This window comes from Mesoplodon mirus (genome assembly GCF_964341445.2).
Source record: "Mesoplodon mirus genome assembly, chromosome: 3".
In the NCBI taxonomy this organism is placed as follows: Eukaryota; Metazoa; Chordata; class Mammalia; order Artiodactyla; family Ziphiidae; genus Mesoplodon; species Mesoplodon mirus.
This window is the reverse complement of record NC_138978.1, coordinates 115,464,145-115,487,004: the sequence shown is the minus strand read 5'-3', so window position 1 is coordinate 115,487,004 and position 22,860 is coordinate 115,464,145. Positions and strand designations below refer to the sequence as shown.

Sequence of the window (22,860 nt, the reverse complement as noted above, 5' to 3'; positions counted from 1 at the left end):
TGGGATTTGACTGCAGGACTTCGACAGGACTGGGGGAAACAGAGACTCCACTCTTGGAGGGCACACAAAAAGTAGTGTGCGCATGAGGACCCAGGGGGAAGGAGCAGTGACCCCAGGGGAGACTGAACCATACCTACCTGCTAGTGTTGGGGGGTGTCCTGCAGAGGCAGAGGGTGGCTGTGGCTCACGGTGGGGACAAGGACACTGGCAACAGAAGTCCTGGGAAGTCCTCTTTGGAGTCCTTCCTATTGGACTCTGCTCCCTCTCAGGGCATGAGAACTCCCCATTCTGATCTCCCAACTCTATTTAATTGAGGTTTCTGTTCATTATTTACAAAACTTTAAGTGTAAGGGAAATATGAAGCAAAATAAATAGACCAGGGGATTTTCACTAATTTTGACCCTGAAAACAGGGTTCTGGTCTTCATTCCTCTCCTAACTGACTCTGGGAAAATCTTTTCATATCTGGGGTGGCTGTTTTCTAACTGGTAATGCAGACATACCAAAGTTTATGAGAAATTAATATATGTCTACACTACTAACACAACTTATATGTGTGTATAACAATCTGCAAACTAAGAAGTTTGTATTACTAGACGATCTCCAACTACCTACCAGCTCTGAGTTTATTATTTTGCTTCTAAATGAGACATTAATTACAGTAAAGCTAACACTGTCCCCACAGACATAGCACAGTGGAAACATCTAGGTAGGAGACTGCTAGGGCAGCTGGTTTCCTGAAGACATAGGAACTGTAAAGCGTGAATGCAGTATGCGGTAGATCCAATAACAAAATCAAAAGTTAGAAAACAATCAGAAATTAATCTGACTAATTAAATGGCCGTTGAGAACACTTTGGTCACTGTAAGACGGCTATGTATATCGGGAATGCTTAGCACATGCAGTTAACCTTCCCCGGCTGACATGCGGCTTTTCTGGCTGAGACGAGTCCTTCAGGCTCTCGGAGTTCCCAGCGCACCTTGCGCTGCTCTTGGCGGGAAAGGTGACCCCGACCAAAGGTCAAAAGGCTACTGTCTCGCCTCCGCTGGCTACCGTTGAAGGAAGGCGCAAGCGCATCGGGCAAAGCGCGTGCCACGTCGTGCCTCTCTCCTGGTCGCTGCCGCCGGACCCTCAGACGGTACATAATACATGTTTGTTTTCTTTGTTAACTTTCTTTCCCTTTTCTTTTATTCTTTTGCTTTTTAATGTCTTTTCCTGTTACCTCCCACCTACTTTTAAGTTTCTTAACGTCTTAACGGTGAAACATTCGGGGGAGGGGGAAAATGTATACCTACTTTTCACAGAGGTTCTTGAGAATAGGTGAGCTCTGGCGTCTGGTCTAGAATTATCACGATAAATTTGAATGTTTACAGTAAATAGACTCTTCTGTGAAGTCTTCTAGATGAATTGTCTGGTTAAGAAAGATGAAATTGGAACCAAAAAAATCGAAACTTACTTCAAAATATCAAAGAATTGAGAAAAATCAGTCCAAAATATCTAGAATATTTTCTGTTGCTCTTTTATGGTTGCTCCACAGAATAGGACAATGTGTTATATCCAGAGCTATGCTCAAGTTCAGGGGACGAAAGTTACCTGATTTGGTCATTTTGAAACTACAAATTTAGAACAAAAATTAAGATTATTTTAAAGGATTTGGCAGGGGTAGTTTTTCATTACCTACCTGTGCAATGTTGTCAATGTTTGAATACTGTGAAGAAAAATAGAAGATTATGCTTTTTAAAACAGGTCTTTTAAAGAGCTTTCTTAATAACACTTTTATGTGAGGGTTGCTAATCAAATGGTTTAAAATTAGCACTTTACTCAAAAGAGTTCTATAGCAAAGTGAATCTGTTTTTGAAGATTCTATTTTAAGTTAAAAAAAATCCTGTCATTTAGTCACATAAAATGCTTTCTGACTTTACATATAGTAAACCAAATTAGTGATAAAAATAAGATCTGAAGTTAAAGCTTGTATTTGTGTCCCAAGGTTGAATTAAAGAAAATACTTTATCAGAGGATGGCCACTACACAATTGCAGAGAACCCCCATGGTATGATTTCTTGTATTTTTTTTACAATCTTGTATTTTAATATATTTTAATTTAGCTAATTTTATTGTTTCTTGAAGTCTCACCTATTTTTATGTTTGAAAGTTAGAGTCAACTCTTTGAGGGTTTAATGATATCAGTAAAGTCAATGTTCTAAGAATGAAGATATTTGCTAAACTAAGTTGAATTAATGGAGAATTCTTTTGGATGCTTGATGCATTGTATTAAATTGCTGGTTCAAATTCAGTTCACATTAGGTATCAATGAATGCTATTAGGTTCCTTTGATGAAATTATCACTAATAGCAGTCCGCTCCTAGAAAATGAATTTTTATGCCCCACAGACAAAGATAAGATTGTCTTCCCTTCACAGATCTTGCATTACAGTTACCTGTGTTAAACCCAGTCAGTGACTAAAGAGAAAAATCAGTGTTACCTATCCATCCTATCCTATTATGCAGTTACAGACAGTTAACCTGCAAGGGATTTCTAACACGATTCTTAAGCACTTTTTGCATGTTACCTTTAGGCTGCTACCCTGCAAACACCCTCACATTTTAGAAGCCACTCTGATTTTGGGGGGATTACTAACTGCTATGGTTAAGAATTCTTTGGGAAAGTACCATGCTTATGCAAAAAATTAGATCTACTTTTAAGTTCAGGAAGACTGTATTTTTAGTAAATCTAAATAAAATGTTTTAATCTCCCTTGAATTTAGAGTGCGTTGGTATTTCCCAGTAAGATATCAACTGAGCAGCAGTCTTTAATGTTAGTGAAGAGGCTTCTAGCAGTTTCAATATCCTGCATCACGTATTTGAGAGGAATATTCCCAGAATGTGCTTATGGAACAAGATATCTAGATGGTAATATAATGTTTATTTAAAGACTTTCTTTAAAGATGTTATTTTTATTTTGGCTTGCTCTAAAATGATAATTTTTGACTTAGAGATTTTGTTTTTATAATGACAGCTTTATTGAGATATGATTCGCATATCTAACAATTCACTCATTTAAAGTACACAATTCATTGATTTTGGGTATATTCACCACAGTCAGTTTTAGAACATTTCATCACCTTAAAAGGAAACACCATACCCATTAAGTCACTCTCCACTTCTCCCATTTCCCAGTCCTAGGCAACCACCCATCTGCTTTCTGTCTTTATGGATTTGCCTATTCTAGCCATTTCAAATAAATGAAATCATACAATATGTGGTCCTTTGTGACTGGCTTCTTTCACTTGGTATAATGTTTTTAAGGTTCATCCCTTTTGTAGCATGGATTAGTACTTCATTTTTTATGGCCGAATAATATTCCATTATATGAATATACCACATTTTATTTATCCACTCATCAGTTGATGAACATTGGGTTGTTTCCACTTTTTGGCTATTATAAATAATGCCACATTCCTGTACAAGTTTTTGTGTGGACATCTAAGTGATTTTTTTAAAGTATATTCAATACCTTTGAAAGCTCTTAATCATAAAAATTTCCCTTAATCTCTCAAGTATAATATCACCTGACATTATTCTTATAATGATGAAGTAAATAGTAAAAGCATCCTATTTATAGCCTCCTACAGTGGTAGTGTATGTTCTTGTGTTATTTTAAAGAAGTAAAAGTAATAGAGCCAGTTTATACTATAATACTAACTTATTGCCTAACACATAATGTATACCTAACATTGTACACCAACTCTGTGGGCAATATGTTAAGCACCATGTTATGTATGATATCTTGTTAGTTCACATTACAGACTTATGAGTTAGATATTATTCCTATTTTTCTGATAAGGAACCTGAGACTGAGAGACCTCATCCTTTCCACTATATTACTTGTTGCTTCCTTACAGGGCTCTGTCTGATAGCCTGTTAACTTCTTGGCCTTTTACAAGTATTTTACTGGGATAAGAGTCCATAGCAAATATGCTAAGACTCTTGGATAACAATGGCATGAAAGTGTTATATCTAAGTTTCTATAGCTTTTAAAATGGAAAAATTTTTCTACCCATCAACATGCATCCTTATCATTATGATGCCATTTTATAATAAGAATAAAAAGATTATTTGTTTCCATGTAAACTTTCTTCCTTTAATTATATTAACATCAATCATCTGGAAGTTAATTGCCATTAATAATAAACCTGTAATACACAGCTGAAGAAAATAATCTTCATTTAAATTTCTAGTTGTTTGCTAATCTTAAGTAGCTCTATATTCATATCATTATTTTTGCATTTAGATCTGTGTGTCAAAATTCTGAGAGAAGAGGAGAATTGTCCAGGATCTACACAGTTAGTGAAGTGGTAAGTGAAATACCTAATGAAGAAAATTATTTTTTCTTAAATCACATTTTTTTGTGCCTTGGATACCTTTAAGTGTTTAACCCAGTTTTAGTGATTCCCTCTTTAACTCTGGATACCATTTTTGCAGGTCTTTGGATTTTTGCATTAAAATTTTACTTTGTTTCATGCTCCATGTGAGCAGGCTTCACTTTCCTATTATTGTTCCTCACAAATAGCTGCCAGATATTTTCTATCTTCCTTTCCTTCCATCCGCTATTGACATTTTATATTTCTGCCACATTGTTTTGTTTTATTATTTTAAGCTAGTTAATAAGAATGAAGCTTTAATAATAAAACTGTGTATTATTTAGTAATGAGATAATATGGAGACTTATTAAAAGAACTATTTTCTGGAAATGCATTCAGTCTAAAAATGAATCCTTGATTATTTTTTAGGCTGTTAGGATGCTATGATGCTTTACAGAAAAAATATGTAAGTCGGTATCTCCTTATCCTTTTTTTCTACAGTTTATATTCTACAGATGTAACAGCTGTTACATGTAGTAAAAGATTAACTTAAACTAACTTGGGCATAGGCCAGTCCAAAGCTGAAAATTTGAATATTTTAAAGTCTGATTTTCAACTCATTTAAAGCAAACAGAATTAATACTTAACGAATTTTGCCAAGTTTTGGTTGTTAACACTCATTTGTATTAATAACACATATTAACTTACAAAAACTTAATGAATTAAAAAGTCTTTTAAAATAGTTTATTCATTAGTTTCACATGCCTTCTATAATCATGTTTATACTAATAATTTAATAAATTATTTCTTCATGAGAGTTCAGAAATAAATTTACATGTAGTCTAGGTTAAATTGTGACAAGCCTTTTTGTATACTTACTTAGCTTATGTTTGTATCAACATATATAAAGAAGTCCAACTCTAAAAAAAATTATGAAAAAGATAAAATTTTATCCATGGTCACCAACCTCCCTCATTAAGACATAATGTATTTAATATTCATTAAATATGGAGTGCCTGCTCTGTGCTAGGCATGTATTCTAGGTAGGAGCTGGGTAAGCTAACAATGGTCAACAAGACAAAGAGGGTCCCTTCTATAATGGGAAAATAGTCAATAAAACAAGGAAATTAGATAACATCCAATAGTGTTAACTGCCATTAACATTTTAAGAAAAAGTATGTGGCAAGTGGAGAGATGGGGTAACTTTAGATAGGGTAGTCTGAGGAGCTTCTCTGAGGGGGTGATAATTAAGCTGAGACTTGAATTAGAAGAAACCAGCCAGGCACTGATTTTGGGAGAATATTCCTGACAGAGCAGCAAATGCAAAGAGTTGGAGGGGAGTATGGAGAGTTCAAGGAACAAACAGAAGGCCAGAATGATTAGAGTGTGATGAACAGTGCAAGAGAGCGGCAGGAGATGAACCTGTGGGGATGGACAGGGCCAGAGCATTCAGAGCTGTGTAGGTAAAGAGTTTGGATTTTGGGACTTCCCCGGAGGTCCAGTGGTTGTGGTTAAGACTTTGCTTTCCAATACAGCGGGTGCGGGTTCAATCCCTGATTAGGGAGCTAAGATCCCACATGCCTCTGGGCCAAAAAACCAAAACATAAAACAGAAGCAATATTGTAACAAATTCAATAAAGAGTTTAAAAAATGGTCCAAATCAAAAAAAAGAAAAAAAAAGTCTTTAAAAAAAAAGAGTTTGGATTTTATTTTAGGTGTAAATAAAAGCCATTTGAAGGTTTTGAGTAGAAATGTAACATTATTTGATTTATATTCTAAATTAAAAGAAAAATCTCTCTGAACTGCTATTTAGAGAATGTACTGTAGAAGGACAATAAGAATGGAATTAAGGAGAATGACACTTAATCCATTACTACAGTACTGATAAAAAATAATGGTGGCTTAGACCAGGATGGCAAAGGAGAAAAATGAGAAGATTCAGGATATATCTGGCAGAACTGACTGGACTTGTTGACGATTGGTTCTGGAGTATAAGGAAAAGATCCAAATCAAGGATGACTCAGATTTTGGCAGATTACTTGAGTGAATGATATCCTGTGATTCTCTTTTCCTATAGTCTCCAAATCCTCTTCCATTTACTAAATGAGCAGGGCCCTGAACTCTCTTTTTCTCTTTTCAAAATCAGTTCTCATATTGGTAATACTTAATGTGTTATTTCACAATATATATTTTCCTTGTAACTGGCAGTAATGCCCCTGTTTGCTTAAGTTAGTGATATGAATTTCAACCTTCAGTAAGTCAACTAGAAATAGATATTTTGGGGAATAGAGAAAGATATCTGAGGTACTGCTTTACCTGCATCATATGAAGTCTATTTAATGCAAGATTATTTTTATTAGGAATAAATGTTGAAATAGGACAAAGAATTCTTATGGTCTATCATGCACAAATATTTTATAGAATAAAAATAAGATTCTTATAAACTACTATGTATAAAATAAATAAGCTATAAGGATATATTGTATAGCACAGGGAATATAGCCAATATTTTATAATAACTATAAATGGAGTATAACATTTAAAAATTGTGAGTCACTATGTTGTACACCTGAAACATATAATATTTAAACTATGATAATAAAAATTTAATTAATTTAAAAAATAATAAGATTTTTGTTCTTTGTTATGTTTCAGCTAAGATTGGTTGTTCTGGCTGTAAGTATTTTTAAATTGTATATTCTTTTTTAAAGACTGTCAAATTCAGCCTTGCTTAATAAAATAACATTAAAACCACCTATTGATCATGTCACTTGATACAAACTACTGATCTATTCAATGGAAAAGTAGCTAATATTTTGAGGGGGTCATTTTGTATTTTGCTTTACTGAATTCATTTAATATTTTAGTCTAAACATCCAATTTAGTTCTCCTTGAATACTTAGCCTCTACAATTTACTAAATTATAAATTATTTTTAAATAGGTATACACTAATCCAGAAGACCCTCAGGTAAGTATGCTTAAGTTAGTAAAAAAACATAATGCCAAAAATAAAACCGTAATGCCTCTAATATCTATAAGTAACCTAAAAATATAATATAATAATATCCAGTGCTTTTAACTGTGCTTTTATCAATGCACTTTCACATATATTTTCAAAATTTGAACCTCATAAAGACTTTTTTTAGGTAAGACCAGGCTTGTATTGTTATCTTTAAACAGATTAATACACTTACCACAAGAGAGATTACGTGACTGAGCCTAGGCCACACAGACAAACCATTAGAAATAACCTAAATCTCCTGACTTCTGGTTCTTTGCAATATTTTTAAATTATATTCTTTTTTTAGAATTATAAAATGTTTGAGTTTGAGAAAAATAAGATACTCATCCTTAATCTTTGAATATTCACCCCAATCCAGTCACATCTACATGTTCATCTGACAATTAAAGGAAAGAAAGGGTTATAATAAATGAAAGGGAAAACCAGAGGACAAGAAACAAAGGGGAAAGATCTACTGAGTGCTTACTATTCCTAGGCTCTGTTCTTTGGGGTTTCATGTGCATTATCTCATTTATTCATTATAACCATCATGAGGTAATATATCATTATCATCTCCACTTTATAGATGAGGAAACCTAGACACAAGGTTTCTTGTGTAAGGTCATAGTGGCAGAACCAGAATTTGGACCTAAGAAGGCCAGTTCATGATCTGAGTGCTTACCCATTACACTATAGCTGTTACAATATCGTGTTTCATTCAGTCATGGAGAAGCAGATTTTTAAAAAAGAAAGAGAAAGCTAACCCCATCCCTAAGTGAGCAATGGAATATAAAGAAAGCAATAAAAGTATTAGAGCTTCAAGAGAGCTAGGAATATCTTTTCTTTGATACTACAAATTAAGCCTACAATTAATGCTTAATATATGCCCATGGTGACAAAATCATATGGGCAAAGGCTATGAATTATTTGATTGCTCAGAAACTAACTGTTCAGAAAATGTACAGAAAATGTACATCTGAAGATGTTTTATAGTTGCACATTTTTTCTTTCAGTAAAAGAGCAACATTGCTGGTGCACTAATATTTATTGAATGCTTAGTGTGCCAGATACTTTATTAAGGGCTCTATATAAATTATCCCATTTGAGAAATATTCATAGGCACCAATGAGATAGGTACTATTTTCAACCCCTTTTATTAGCTGGGGAAACTGAGACTTAGGGGGCTTAAATGACTTGCTTGTGGTTACCAAGGATTGAAGCCCTGTGCTTAGTCATTCTGCTGGAGGAAGAGATGTGCTGCCTCTCTCACCTGCCTGCTAAGGAGTTCCTTCCCTCTGGTATGTAAAACATACATTGCAATGACTGAGGGAATAACTATCTCTCCAACACTGAAGCCCCAAATCCCAGACCCTTGGAATTGACTATTAGGACTGGAAAATTTCAATGGACGAATAGGGATTGACATGCAGAAAAAATTATTAAATAAATGGTGAGTCATACAAAAGCTATATATAGCTACTTGGCCACTGGTACTGTATATCAGATTCATAACTGCAGTATTTTCTATTTAAGACAATTTCAGAATGTTACCAGTTTAAATTCAAGTACACCAGTAATGGACCAATCATGGACTTCATAAGGTATTGTTCTATAGTTTTATTTTTGTATTACAGATTACCACTTATTAATACTATATAGCTAAACTTCAGGAATAATTCTGAAACTTCTCAAACATCCCCAATTAACCATCAAGGATACAAAATATCCTTGGAGTGGCTGCAAGCCAGAATTCTGTGGCTAATTATATACTGTTTTGATTGTGAAACAGAGCCAAAGAATAGGAAAGCGACTGTATGCTTAAGTTATTAGAAATACAATAAAGGGCTTCCCTGGTGGTGCAGTGGTTAAGAATCCGCCTGACAGTGCAGGGGACACGGGTTCAATCCCTGGTCCAGGAAGATCCCACATGCCGCGGAGCAACTAAGCCCATGCGCCGCAACTACTGAGCCTGCTTTCTAGAGCCTGTGGGCCACAACTACTGAGCCCGCGTGCCACAACTACTGAAGCCTGCGTGCCTAGAGCCCGTGTTCCACAAGAGAACCCACCGCAATGAGAAGCTCACGCACCGCAACCAAGAGTAGCCCCTGCTCGCTGCAACCAGAGAAAAGCCCGCGCACAGCAATGAAGACCCAGTGCAGCCAAAAATAAAACAAATAAATTTTTAAAAATTAAAAAAAAGAAATACAATAAAAGTCCATCATTTGTTTCCTTTAAACGTCTTGTATAAAATGCATATTAATTTAATATATGTAAATTAGTTTATAATAATAATATTAACAGTGATATTAATTTTTATAATAGTGGCATTAAAACACATTATATCACAATTTTTAACTTAACAACTTAATGCTTTAATGGGAATAAGAATCTCAAGTAGTAAAATGTGAAGTTATGTTATTAGAAGCCATGGGTACTATAAAAGAAATTAATGTGCGATTCTCTTCCAGTAAAAACCAAAGCGGTGAATCTAGTATGTCATCTGCTGACACCAAGAAAGCAAGTATTCTTCTCATTCGCAAGATTTATATTCTAATGCAAAATCTGGAACCTTTACCTAATGATGTTTGTTTGACCATGAAACTTTTTTACTACGATGAAGGTACTATTTCCAGTTCATCCTGTTTCAGTTGGTATCTGTATATTTTCTTGTCATTGAAACAGTTTCCATCCCAAATGTTTGTAAGCACCTAAATTGTTATATATTTTTTGAAATTATAAAATTTATATTTAATATCAGTATTTGAAAAAATATACACAACTTCTCCAGTGGTCTGAACATGTCCATGTGAAGTTCAACCTCATTCATAACTAAGGAAGTGAAGCAATGAGATACCATTTTTCAGTTATCAGATCAGTAAAACTTGTAAAATCATTGTTGACAAGGGTGTGGGAGTAAGCAGGTATTTTTGTATACTCTTGAGGGAATGTATATAGGTGCCATGTAACATTTTAAGAGGACAGTTTGGCAGTATCAAAATTTGGCACATTCTCTTTAATCCAGAAATTCTGTAGCTAGAAGAGTATATTGGAAATATACTTAGACAACCTTGCAAGGTTATATGTTTATGAGGATTTTCATAATGTATTGGTTAAACTAGGAACAAACTGGAAACAACCTTGAGTTGTTTATTGGAGAACTGAGTAAATAAATTGTGGTGCATCTATATAATAGTGCTGTGCAAGCTATTTAAAAGAATGTGCTGATAAATTGTTATCCAAAAAATATTAAAAACAGATTAAAGGGGCTTCCCTGGTGGCGCAGTCGTTGAGAATCTGCCTGCTAATGCAGGGGACACGGGTTCAAGCCCTGGTCTGGGAAGATCCCACATGCCGTGGAGCAACTAGGCCCCTGAGCCACAACTACTGAGCCTGCGTGTCTGGAGCCTTTGCTCCGCAACAAGAGAGGCCACGATAGTGAGAGGCCCGCACACCATGATGAAGAGTGGCCCCCACTTGCCACAACTAGAGAACGCCCTCGCACAGAAACGAAGACCCAACACAGCAAAATTAATTAATTAATTAATAAACTCCTACCCCCAACATCTTAAAAAAAAAAAATTAAAAAGTGATGTTAAAGGGCTTCCCTGGTGGCACAGTGGTTAAGAATCCGCCTGCCAATGCAGGGGACATGGGTTCGAGCCCTGGCCTGGGCAGATCCCACATGCCACGGAGCACCTAAGCCCATGCTCCACAACTACTGAAGCCCGTGTGCCGTGCTCCGCAATAAGAGAAGCCACTGCAATGAGAAGCCCGCACACTGCAATGAAGACCCAACGCAGCCAAAGATAAAAATAAATTAAATAAAATTTTTTTTAAAAGTGATGTTAAAAACAGCTAGGTACAGAAGAGTATGACCTCATTTGTGTTTTTTAAGGAGATATACATGTATTTATTATATAATGTAAATATTTATTATATATTTATTATATAAATATATAAAATATTATATACTTTACATGCATCGTATCTTCTAGAAGAACATAAAGCATCAACAATAATAACTAACATTTATTGAATACTTAACTGTGCCAGTTCTGTTCTGAGTATTTTACAGACTTTAAACCACAGTGACCCTATGAGGTAGGTACTAGTATTTACCCCACTTGACAGATGAGGAAACCAAATCAAGAATGACAAGTAGTTTCCTCAAGGTCACGTAGTCAGTCAAGTGTAGGGAAAAAAGTTTACCTTTAAGGAATAAAATAGGAACTTGGAGATAGTAGGAGAGTGATTTTTACTTTTTATTATATGTCCTTCTATACTATTTGAAATTTCTTTAATCTGCATATATTTTATAATAATAAAAATTAATGTATTTTCTTCAATTTCATGAACAGCACAGTTTATACTTACTTTTCTGCAGTTACACCCCCAGATTACCAGCCTCCTGGTTTTAAGGATGGTGATTGTGAAGGAGTGATATTTGAAGGGGAGCCTATATACTTAAATGTGGGAGAAATCCCAACACCTTTTCACACCTTCAAAGTAAAAGTGACCACTGAGAAAGAACGAATGGAAAATATTGATTCAACAATATTATCACCAAAACAATTAAAAACACCACTTCAAAAAATTCTTATGGACAAAGATGATTTCAAAGATGAACAGGAGCATTACATAAGTGTAAGTATATTCAAAGAGTTATGAAGAACAAGAGTAATGAATGTTTGATTCAATTCTGAGGACTTTAATAGCTATAAATATTTATTACAATCATAAACTCAAGTTTGGAAGGGACCTTAAAGAAGGTTAAGGTTTGTGGTTTTAAAACTTTTTACCTGGATGCAAACAACATTATTCTCAGAAATTTAAAAGCACAACTACTGTGAATGAAGTAGGGAATGGTCCTGGAGGCCCAGCCACTCACCACCTCACCTACCCTCATGGTGGACTCTGAGGAAACCCCTTGGTCTGGAGCATAATTTGAAAACCACGGAATTCCCTGGTGGTCCAGTGTTTAGGACTCAGCGCTTTCACTGCCAGGGCCTGGGTTCAGTCCCTCGTTGGGGAACTAAGATCCCGCGGCGCGACCAAAAAAAAAAGAAAAGAAGATCAATGAACTACTCCAATCCCCCAACTAATGCTGGAATCTTTTCTACCATACAATACCCCTACTAGGTGCTCATGCTTGAATTTCTTCAGGACCTGGAAATTCAGTGTCCTGAAGCAGCTTGGAAGTTCCTGGAAGGCAGGAAAAGTGTCTTATCTTTTTAATCCTCCTGTCCCTAACGCTTAGATTTACGGAATTCATTCACAGTATTGGTTGAATGAATGGATGAATTGAAGTATAAAAAAAGCTTTTTTTGTTATAGCCTCACTCCCAGAAAATCTTTCATCATTAATATAATTTTTCTTTAATCTCATCTTTGTTATTTTCTCTCATCTCATTTTATTCTAAATTATGACCACAGTTCTTATGTATAGAGACTGACTATTCTGATTTAGGCTCTGTGGCCACATCCTTACAAGTAGAAAATTCAGTTTTTAACCAATTCAGTCAAAGAAGAAGGAATTTTCTTCCTAAAACCTAAATCCCAGTCTTGCCTTATAAACAAATATGGCTGGGATTTATGAAGCATTCTTTAAAATATTTAAAGCTCTTTGACAAATGTCACAAAGGGAATAATAATTATAGACATTAAACCTTTGCCATTTCTACCATACCATAACTGTGCTTATCCTTCCCCAACTCCCTGAAGAGGGTTGGGTCATATTCAGAGTTTATGCTAATATCTATACAGAAATTCCAGAGCTACAGAAGCAGTAGCTTGTTGTGTGACCATGTCTAATTCAGTGCTCTCAAACAATAGTAAGAACTAAGTGTTCTTAGAACCATCATACATTTTTGAGAAAGTTGTATATTTTTATCATCTGCCTTAAAGCAACCCTGCAAAGTAAAAAAAAAAATAGGATTTTATACTTTGGATAAATAAGTTACCTTATTATAGTAATTATAGGGCCACTTTATTTCTAGCAAGTGTAAGGTCGTTGTAGTGTTATGTTATATTTAACCTTCACATAAAACAAATTTGTTCGTAAATATTCTACCCAGTTGTTTTAGTTTCTTTTTGAAATGTGTCCATCTTTTTCCTTCATGTAATTATGTAGGATAATTTTGACATTGAAACTAAAATGGAAGAGCAGAAGAAAAAACCTGGATCTTCTGAACTTGGAGGTGAGGAGTTAATGAAAATGTAAATTAATTCACTTCCAATTCAATCTTATACCATTTTAAGTTTTTTTTTTTAACAGAACCAGGTGTAGTTTGTGAAGAAGATGAAACTATGAGGTCTAAAGAAAGTCCAGATCTTTCAATTTCTCATTCTCAGGTATAAATTTGACAGTTCTATCTCACTTCTAATTTGATTTTTTTCAAAAGACAGGTGCTTATATGCTTATTTAGTTATTTCTCAGATTTTCTTATATTCTAGGTCTTTTAGAAGAAAATTAGCTATTAAGAATGCTTATTAATAAAATTTGAGAATTATACATTGAAAAGTTTTGAGTATATTATTGGTTGATTTGTTTAGTAATGAACCTAAATACTGTTCAGAGAATCTCAGAATTTCAGAGCTAAATAAAATCTTAAGCAATTATTAACTCCACCACTCTTTGTATTTACAAATAGACTATATAATACATTTTTGTTGCCTTGGAGCAGAACATGTTTAATTTTGTTTTCTACACACAGTAAAATCCTGAAATAACATTTAGATGAAATCAACATGAAAATAATGGGACTGATGATTGTCTGCCTTCCTTTGCGCAGCCCTTCTCCAATGGGGGTGGGCTGAAGTTCTTATCTTCTGGAAGAGTGGTGCCTAGTGATAATTTGGGACTTCCTGAATTCAGTGAATTGTCAATTGTGTACAGTGCCAGTTTCACTATCTTTACCTTTGCACTTTTTATGACAGTAAGAATCAACACAAAATTATTGGTTTTCATTAACTCAACATAGCAAGACCCTAAATTTATGTGATTGAATTTTTGACCCCCATTATTGTTATGAAAAATTTTATTATATTATTTTATGTGGTTTTGTGTAATTATTTTCTTTTCTAGGTTGAGCAGGTAGTCAGGAAAACATCTGAACTTGATGTGTCTGAAAGCAAAACAAGAAGTGGAAAAATCTTTCAGAATAAAATGGTAAAAGCATCTCTTTAGATTTGTTTTCCATTCTAACCTTGTAATTTCCCCCCATATTTGAGGTTATTTTGCTTTTAATACTTCATTTATTGGACCAACGTTTGGTAAGCACATACTATGTTTCAGGTACTTTACTAGGTGCTGGAGGTATAACTTGTTCTTAGATGAGAGTCTAGTAATTGGAGGTCAACAAGCAGTGATACAGGGCCATAACAGCAGTCTGAATAGGCTACATAGAGGTACAAAGGAAAGAATGGTTAATTCTACTGAAGGTACAGTAGAGAGAGGAGGGACTTCCCTGGTGGCGCAGTGGCTAAGAATCCGCCTGCCAATGCAGGGGACACAGGTTCAAGCCCTGGTCCAGGAAGATCCCACATTCCCCGGAGCAACTAAGCCCGTGCACCACAACTACTGAGCCTATGCTCTAGAGCCCGCGAGCCACAACTACAGAGCCTACGTGCCACAACTACTGAAGACCGCGCGCCTAGAACCTGTGCTCTGCAACGAGGAGCCACCCTAATGAAAAGCCCGCGTGCCGCAACAAAGAGTAGCCCCCGCTTGCCCCAACTAGAGAAAGCCCATGTGCAGCAATGAAGACCCAATGCAGCCAAAAATAAATAAATTTATTTAAAAAATAAATAGAAAGGGGAATCCAGGAAAGGCTTTGAGAAGTGATGCTATCATCCAGACTCCCAAGGAAATTTCCTAGAACACCAAACTGTTCCCGTGTTCTATATTGTAAATGGACTATCTTGTTAATAAGACATTAAAAATGACTGTTTTATGTATATCTTACATAAAGTGAATCTCTTATTTTTTAAGAAAAAAAACCCCACTGCTTTATTTTAGTTTTTGGTATGAGTTGTACTGAATAGAAATTTGTATTTTATTTAGACCCTTAAGTTACTCTCAAAGGTTCAGAGGTGAAGAAAAAGCATTCTGTAAAATGTAAGGAAACAAATAGCACACTCTAACAGTGGTATGCTGGAGCATTTGTTTCCAACTCTTTATTCAGTGACATCATGTTGACAGCTTGAAACTGGACATGATGAGAGATTCATAGCATGGAAATCAGCAAACGCCTCAACCCAGGATTTCTTTCTCCCAGAGAACTGGTTGTTAAACATTTACCAGAACACCACTGATGATAGTGCCATTTTTAGGTATCCTTTTTTTCCACATTCTCGATGGGAAGTTAGAATTGGTAGAAGGCAGCGTTCAAACTAGTGTGCTGAGAAAAGCAAGAGATAAAAGAATTTCAAAAATTACTACCTCTAGCAGCAAAATGTTCTTCCTAGGCAGCTTCTGTTTAGGATGAGTATCCTTTACTATCCTTTACTCCACCAAAGTACTTCTGTATTTGAGAATAATGACTGAATTATGGTTAGAAAAGGGCAGGAAATGAAAATATTTAATAATATATATACTAAGGAAGTTATCGTTGAAAAGGACATTTCAAGCATCAGAAAATAAATATGTACTTTTAAAGAATAATACTATGACAGCTAATAATTTGTCACCATCTAATATTCATTTTAAAAACTGCATATGTAGCATTATTCACAATAGCCAAAAGGTGGGGAAAAAAACCTAAATGTTTGTAACAGATGAATGGATAAACAAAATGTGGTATTCATACAGTAGACTATTATTATTCAGCCATAAAAAGGAATGAAGTACCAGTACGTGCTACAACTTGGATGAACCTTAAAATCATTGTTAAGTGAAAGAACCCAGTCACACACACACACACACACACACACACACACACTATATCTATCTATCTATCTATCTATCTATCTATATATATATATATATAATATGGTTCCATTTATATGAAAGTCCAGAATAGGGATTTGTATAGAAACAGAAAGTCTTAATGCTGGCGGGAGGATGGGGGAATAGGGGAGTGATGGCTGTAAGGGTATAAGATTTCTTTTTGGAGGATGAAAGTGCTATAAAATTGACTGTGGTGATGGTTGCACAACTCTGTGAATATACTTAAAATCACTTAATTTTGTACACTTTTAAATGGATGAATTGTATGGTATCTGAATTATATCGCAGTAAAGTTGTTTTTTTAAAAACCACATATAGGGCCTCCCTGGTGGCGCAGTGGTTGAGAGTCCGCCTGCCGATGCAGGGGATACGGGTTCGTGCCCCGGTCTGGGAGGATCCCATATGCCGCGGAGCGGCTGGGCCCGTGAGCCATGGCCGCTGGGCCTGCGCATCCGGAGCCTGTGCTCCGCAACGGGAGAGGCCACAGCAGTGAGAGGCCCGCATACCGCAAAAAGAAAAAAAAAAAAAAAAAAAACCACATATAGCTGCCTGCGGTTGAAAAAGCATGTTGGTTGTTCTTTGAGAAATAACCAATTAGTAATTATTCTATCTTTTTGGAGGCTAATGGAAACCAACAAGTAAAATCTTCTAAGGAAAATCGGAAGAGAAGTCAGCTTGAATCTGCGAAAACAGTAAGTCTTATAATAATATATAGGCTGAATAAAATAGCAAGTATCAGAATATCATCACTATAGATTAAATTTAATGATAAATATGATTATATTCCTGGATATACCTCAGAGCTCTGGTATCCAAATCTTGTTTAAATATATTTGATTCTAAAAAATGGGGTGATTTTAAAATAAAATATGCTATATAGTTTATTAATTTTTCCATGTAAACATTTACTATCTTATTCCATGAATGATTTGAAATAGTTGGAGGAATTTATAAAATAAAAATCAATGTCAGGGGACTTCCCCGGTGGCACAGTGGTTAAGAATCCACCTGCCAATGCAGGGGACACAGGTTTGATCCCTGGTCCAGGAAGATCCCACGTGCCGCGGACCAACTAGGTCCGTGCGCCACAACTACTGAGCCTGCACTCTAGAGCCCGTGTGCCACAACTACTGAAGCCCGCGTGCCTAGAGCCCGTGCTCTGCAACAAGAGAAGCCACTGCAAGAGAAGCCCGCACACTCCAACTAGAGAAAGCCCATGCGCAGCAACAAAGACCCAATGCAGCCAAAAATAAATAAAAATAAAATAAAATTTTAAAAGATCTATGTCAGGAAAAATATGAAAAGAATGAGAAAATGAGAGTACAAGAATATTCAGGCCATTTTATTTATATAGAATTAAAATTGGGCCACAGATTTGATCTGAGCTTTCTAGAGAAAGTAGAAACAAGGTAAGTTACCAAATCCACATGTTCTCTAAAAATATAGCATCTCCTCCTAGTACCTTAGAAGAAAGAAAATTTTCCTGACCTAAATCTTGTAACAGTTGTCTTATATTTGGAACCTTATTTTACCAAATCAGATAATGTATTTGTCATTTCTGAGATAAATATTTATATTTTTTCAACCAGAATTTTTATTATTAGTAGTAGGTTAAAATTAGATAACTGAAAACTTAAGATTATTTTTAGAAATCAAGTGTTAAAGGGGTAATCTCAAAAATATACTAGTTGGTTAATACTATTTTCAATTTATATATCTTAAGAAGGGAATGGAATAACCTGATATATTAGGTTCTTTAATTTTTCCCCCAGTGTATTAAGCCTTGATTTTTTATGCAAAATTATAATCCAATTTGTATCATTAGTGAGTTTTACCAGAAAAATAAAAGTTTGATAACTCAGAATCTTGTTAGCAATTTTCCTAATTCACCCTCCCATTCATTCAAGGGTGCATTGAATTTCTAAAATCTATCAGGCACTGCTAAGCACCATATACAAAAACAAAACATGATTTAAATCTTACATGATGCCAAAGTGGAATGTTTCTCTATTTGCAGCTCATTTTTTAATCTCTCCCCCCTCATTCCCCTCAAAATATTTTACTATTTTGAGAACATAATGTCAAATCTATCTTTCTAACTACTCCAACATCCCTAATGAAAACCTTATACTTTGTAAGGCTATACTTTCAGCAACCATCAGGATATATAAATATGTCAATAATAAAATTTACCTACTTTTAGAGAACCCAGCTATCCTATCTTAGGAAATGGTATGTTAGTTACAATTTTTTAAAAGAAGAAAGGAAAGAAGGAAGGAAGGAAGAGACCTCAGAGACATGAAAAAGCTCAAAAATTAAAGACATTTAAACTGGAAAGTATCTGTTCTTAGTAGTTGTTTTCTTTTGACAGATCCTTCGTCACTTTGATTCTTCTAGTCAAGAGTCAGTGCCAAAAAGAAGAAAGCTTAGTGAACCAAAGAAAAATACATAAAAAAATTTTTTCTGCATGTTTGCAAAGTTCTTCACAACATTTAAAGGACATTATATTACTGTTTTAAGGTGTGTTTGCCCTACCTCTGAAAACTTACATGTAGTCTTAAGCAGTTAGTACACTAAAATTAATCCCTAGCTGACTATCATATTGTGATCCTTAATCTTATCTGAGACAAACTCAGGAGAACTTTTGAATAAAAAGTACCAGTGTCATAATTTATTCTGTTAATTATATACTCAATATTGATCTATCTTCCATTTTGGTGGACACTTCCTTTTAACATATATTAATGTTTAAGGTCCTCTAAAGCCATTTTTTGAAGTAAATAATGTTTATTTGGGTATTAAATTTTGATAGTAATTCACTTTTTACTTATGTTAAAACTATACAATTTAACTGGCTATGTCTGTCATGTTATTAAAACAATGTTCTTCAGTACTTTGATATAGTGTATTAACATGATAATATATAATGTACAATTAAAAATTGGTGCTTTAACTTTTTTAACATTTTTTACTACAAGACAAAATGATTTTAAAGTCTGTCATTTTTGGCAGCATAAATAAAATATTGTTCAGCATCTAGACTCTTTCATGGCTTCTAATTTTTATTTAAATAGCAGAAAATTTTTAGGCACTAATTTTGAGATCATTTCAGTAGATGTTACTTTGCAAGAGTTGAGCACACTTTCTAGAACTTTTGAGTGGTAGTGAAAGATACTGTGCTTTTAGTGAGAAACCTGGGACCTGGTTCCAGACTTGACTGTTTTCTGTGCTCTAGAAAAGGAAAGCTTAAAACTTGGTCTGTTTGCCTCTTGCATTTTCAGCAGCCATATTCTAAAAACATACATTATCCATGGGCTTGCCAGTAACAAGCACTAATAGTGAATGTTAGAATGAATGCTATGGTAGAAATGTGCCTATCCTGTTTAATGTAAACCAAGTAAACGTCCACAAACTGACCCAGATCGGGTTTTTCTGGAAAAGGAAAGTTAGGGATAAGCTAACTGTCGAAAACAACCAATTTTTAAATGTTTATGTATTCTTAGCTTTATTGGATCCCAACCCATCTCACCTAATTGTCACAGTACAGTATACACTGCTACAGTAACACACCTGCTACACTGAGGTTGACCAACAGAAACCTTTGTAGATCGGCAGCTGGTGATAGCTCACCGAACGCTTTGATTGGCCGATTTAATGGGGGTGGGGAGGGCAGCCCTGTTTCCTTTCTCTACCAAGGTTCCTTCATTGGATTGACCAGCTGTCAGGTTGAGCCCAAACCTGCCTCCTTTTGGTGGTGTTTGTCTGGATCGCAACGCAATAGCCGGGCCGGGGGAGAGCCTCCCCTCGTAAGCTCCGATTGGCTGAACTCAACCTTGGAGGCTTCTGATTGGTCCAATGAAGAAACCAAGGTAGGTTGCCTAGTGATCCTGAGGAAGCTGATGTGTTATTCCTTCTGTGCATCGAAGGATCAGGAAGTTTGTTCTCTCTGCGTGGCTGAGAAGTTTTTCACCTACTCGGACGGGGGTGGGGGGTGGGGGTGGGGATAGGTGTCCCCCTGAAATAGAGCGCAAGCTGCAGCCTGAGTTTGGCCGTAACCCAGGAAGTAACGTCAGGTAAGCAACGGGGGAAATATCAATACATTTTCTAACGTCGAAAAAAAAACAACCTCCAGGTGTTTCATTTTGTGGGGAGAGGGAGGTTTTTATTTATTTAATTTTGGGGCCCTTGGGTTTTTTTTTTCAAATAGGGTCTTTAACTAGTAAATGTCCAAGGGCGATTAATTTTTTAAAGAAAATGCCCCATTGTTTTTTTGCCCTGAAGATTTAAAGTTTCTTGGATTGGATTAGGATATAAGCTCTATTCACCGTGCCAGATAGGGTTAGTGCCTTTAAGCATTTATTTCATGCTTCTCTTCCTCTTTCACTCTTCTTCCCACCTCCCGCCAAGAATTATTTGAAATATAGCCTTGTACAAAGAATCTTTTGTAAGTCACTTCATTTGTATTTCTTTTTTAAATGTTTACATGTATTTCTGAGTATTCATTTTAATCAGTATATATTTATCGAGCAGTTACAACGTTAAAGACATTGTGCTAGTTGCTATGGAAAATATAAAAATCCAAGAAGACAATATCCCTGCCCTCAAGAAGTTTACAGTTGAGAGACAGCCATACCAAAAGAAAGACTATAATAAATACTTTAAAGGAAGTAAGTATAAATAAAGTTGTGTGAAAGTACAGCTGAGGAGAGACCTATTCTGGCTATGGGACATAGGGGTAATGGAGAAGCAGATTCACTGAAGGCTTTACAGTGGGTCCTCAATAGGACTTTGAAGAATGTGTAGAATTTAGAAAGGAAGGGGAAAGGGAGAGAACTCCAGCCTGTACAAAGGAGAGAGGTGGAAAGCATGGACATGTTTGAGAAATGGTTTAACAGTACATAATTGGGAGTAATGGAAGATATTGCTAGAAGATAGAATGGAATCCAGTCACAGAGGCTCTTGAATGCATTCTTTTGGTCTTGAAAAAGCTATTTTCAATAATTGCTGATTTAAAATATTTATTGTATTTCATCTTAAAAACTGACATTTAGATTTATCTAAAGTATGCTAACTTTAAACTTTATCACACATGGTAGTGCAATTTCTCTTGACTGTAGATTTTTAAAACAACTATAGTGCATGATATAAAAGGGCTTGTGCTCTGATTTTTTTTGTACTTGAGAAAGAATCTGCTAATCTTTTAACATTCTCTTACCAGTGCTTTTTGTTGTCAGCTGTTTGTGTATTTGCAAGGTGGCTAGCCTAGGGATAGAGATGAAAGTTTTCTAGCTATATGGAATTACTACACATGATCTTCTGAGTGTTATTCTCTAGACTGGTAATCTCCAAAGTGAATGCATGAAATGAGTCATTAGGGTTTGGGAAGGAAATATTAGAATATATATTTCTATTTAGTTTTTCTTAATTTTTTTTACTATTTTTTGTATGTTTTATAATGAACTTGAATATTTATAGAAATTGCACATAAATTAATGTATGCTCTTTGGAGCTGGATGCTCACAATTTTTTGCTGTTCCATATAATTTAACTTGGGGAGAATCCATTTTGTGAAAGGAATCACAATGATTATGTGATTAGGTTATGCACAAGAAATCAGCAGGCTTAAAAGTGCGTCCGTTCTACTGGTCTTTAGAATTAATGATTTGATTTCTTGTCAATGCCTCCACTGGAGTTCAACCTATTGTACTTTGGAAAAGATATTGTTATCCACCTAATTTTTTCTGGCCATTACTCTTTCCTTTCTTTATTTAAGTTTGTAAATATTTCTTACCTGTATACATTTTTAGTATGCATGTATGAATATCTAGATGTTTATTTACATAAGCACACGTATAGATATTTTTTCATCACCCCCTCCAGAGACAGGTAAGAATGACCACTTTAACTCACCGGGCCCGTCGTACAGAAGGAGGGAAGAACTCTGAAAAGAAGGTGGAAAGTGAGGAAGACACTAATCAAGACAGAAGTCAAGACAATGAGGACACTGAAGACTCTAAGGATATCCGCCTCACGCTTATGGAAGAAGTATTGCTCCTGGGACTAAAAGATAAAGAGGTAATGCAATTGGATTTGCTAGGCTGTCTCAAAGACTTAAATATTGGAATGTTTTTAGGAAGTAATCTGATAAAATATTTTCATTAATACTAAATTGGCCTTAGAATTGTGCTTCAGCCATCTAGGGGATGGGGGAGTTTGGGAGGGTGGTTGATACTTGGAGGGTAAAATCCAGAAGTATAATTACTTGAAGTATAATTTAATTACAAAATTACTCCAGAATTTTAGAAGATATAACACAGTGTAAAGTGTTTGTACCTGTAGTTTCCCAAGTGAGATTGATGGTGAAATAACCTCTTATTAAACTAAGAAAGAGGGCTCAACATTGAAGTCTTCTTGAGCTTTGGGGAGAAAAGTCTTTTAAATGAGAAGACAAGGAACATGTATGATTAGCTGTCTTACAAAAATAAACAGGGGTTGGTTTCTTATAATACAGAAGAATAACTTTTATTCTATTCTGTGTATCTTTATTTTTATT

The 22,860-nt window shown here is 35.2% G+C and overlaps 2 protein-coding genes across 4 annotated transcripts in view; both read left to right on the top strand.

The window, feature by feature from the left end:
- Nucleotides 1-1,992: 1,992 nt before the first annotated feature.
- On the top strand, nucleotides 1,993-18,759 carry HORMAD1 (HORMA domain containing 1; the record flags this gene model as incomplete). The annotated part of the gene is made up of 14 exons (XM_082614373.1): nucleotides 1,993-2,049; nucleotides 2,764-2,908; nucleotides 4,290-4,353; nucleotides 4,789-4,825; nucleotides 7,015-7,035; nucleotides 7,302-7,328; nucleotides 8,895-8,962; nucleotides 9,830-9,981; nucleotides 11,746-12,005; nucleotides 13,491-13,557; nucleotides 13,635-13,711; nucleotides 14,445-14,528; nucleotides 16,928-16,999; nucleotides 18,679-18,759. Exons 1-14 carry the CDS (start codon nucleotides 2,017-2,019, stop codon nucleotides 18,757-18,759), a joined length of 1,188 nt encoding a protein of 395 aa, XP_082470499.1. The 5' UTR covers nucleotides 1,993-2,016.
- A 1,434-nt stretch (nucleotides 18,760-20,193) lies between these two features.
- GOLPH3L (golgi phosphoprotein 3 like) overlaps nucleotides 20,194-22,860 on the top strand; it is a 41,585-nt gene continuing 38,918 nt past the window's right edge. Inside the window, exons 1-3 of one of the 3 annotated variants that reach the window (XM_082615371.1) lie at nucleotides 20,196-20,380; nucleotides 20,838-20,974; nucleotides 22,188-22,382. In XM_082615371.1, coding sequence (XP_082471497.1) covers nucleotides 22,200-22,382 — 183 coding nt within the window. In that variant the 5' untranslated portion in view covers nucleotides 20,196-20,380; nucleotides 20,838-20,974; nucleotides 22,188-22,199. Of the gene's footprint in view, nucleotides 20,381-20,837; nucleotides 20,975-22,187; nucleotides 22,383-22,860 lie in introns of all 3 variants that reach the window. The other 2 variants (XM_082615372.1, XM_082615370.1) reach the window with 2 other exon arrangements.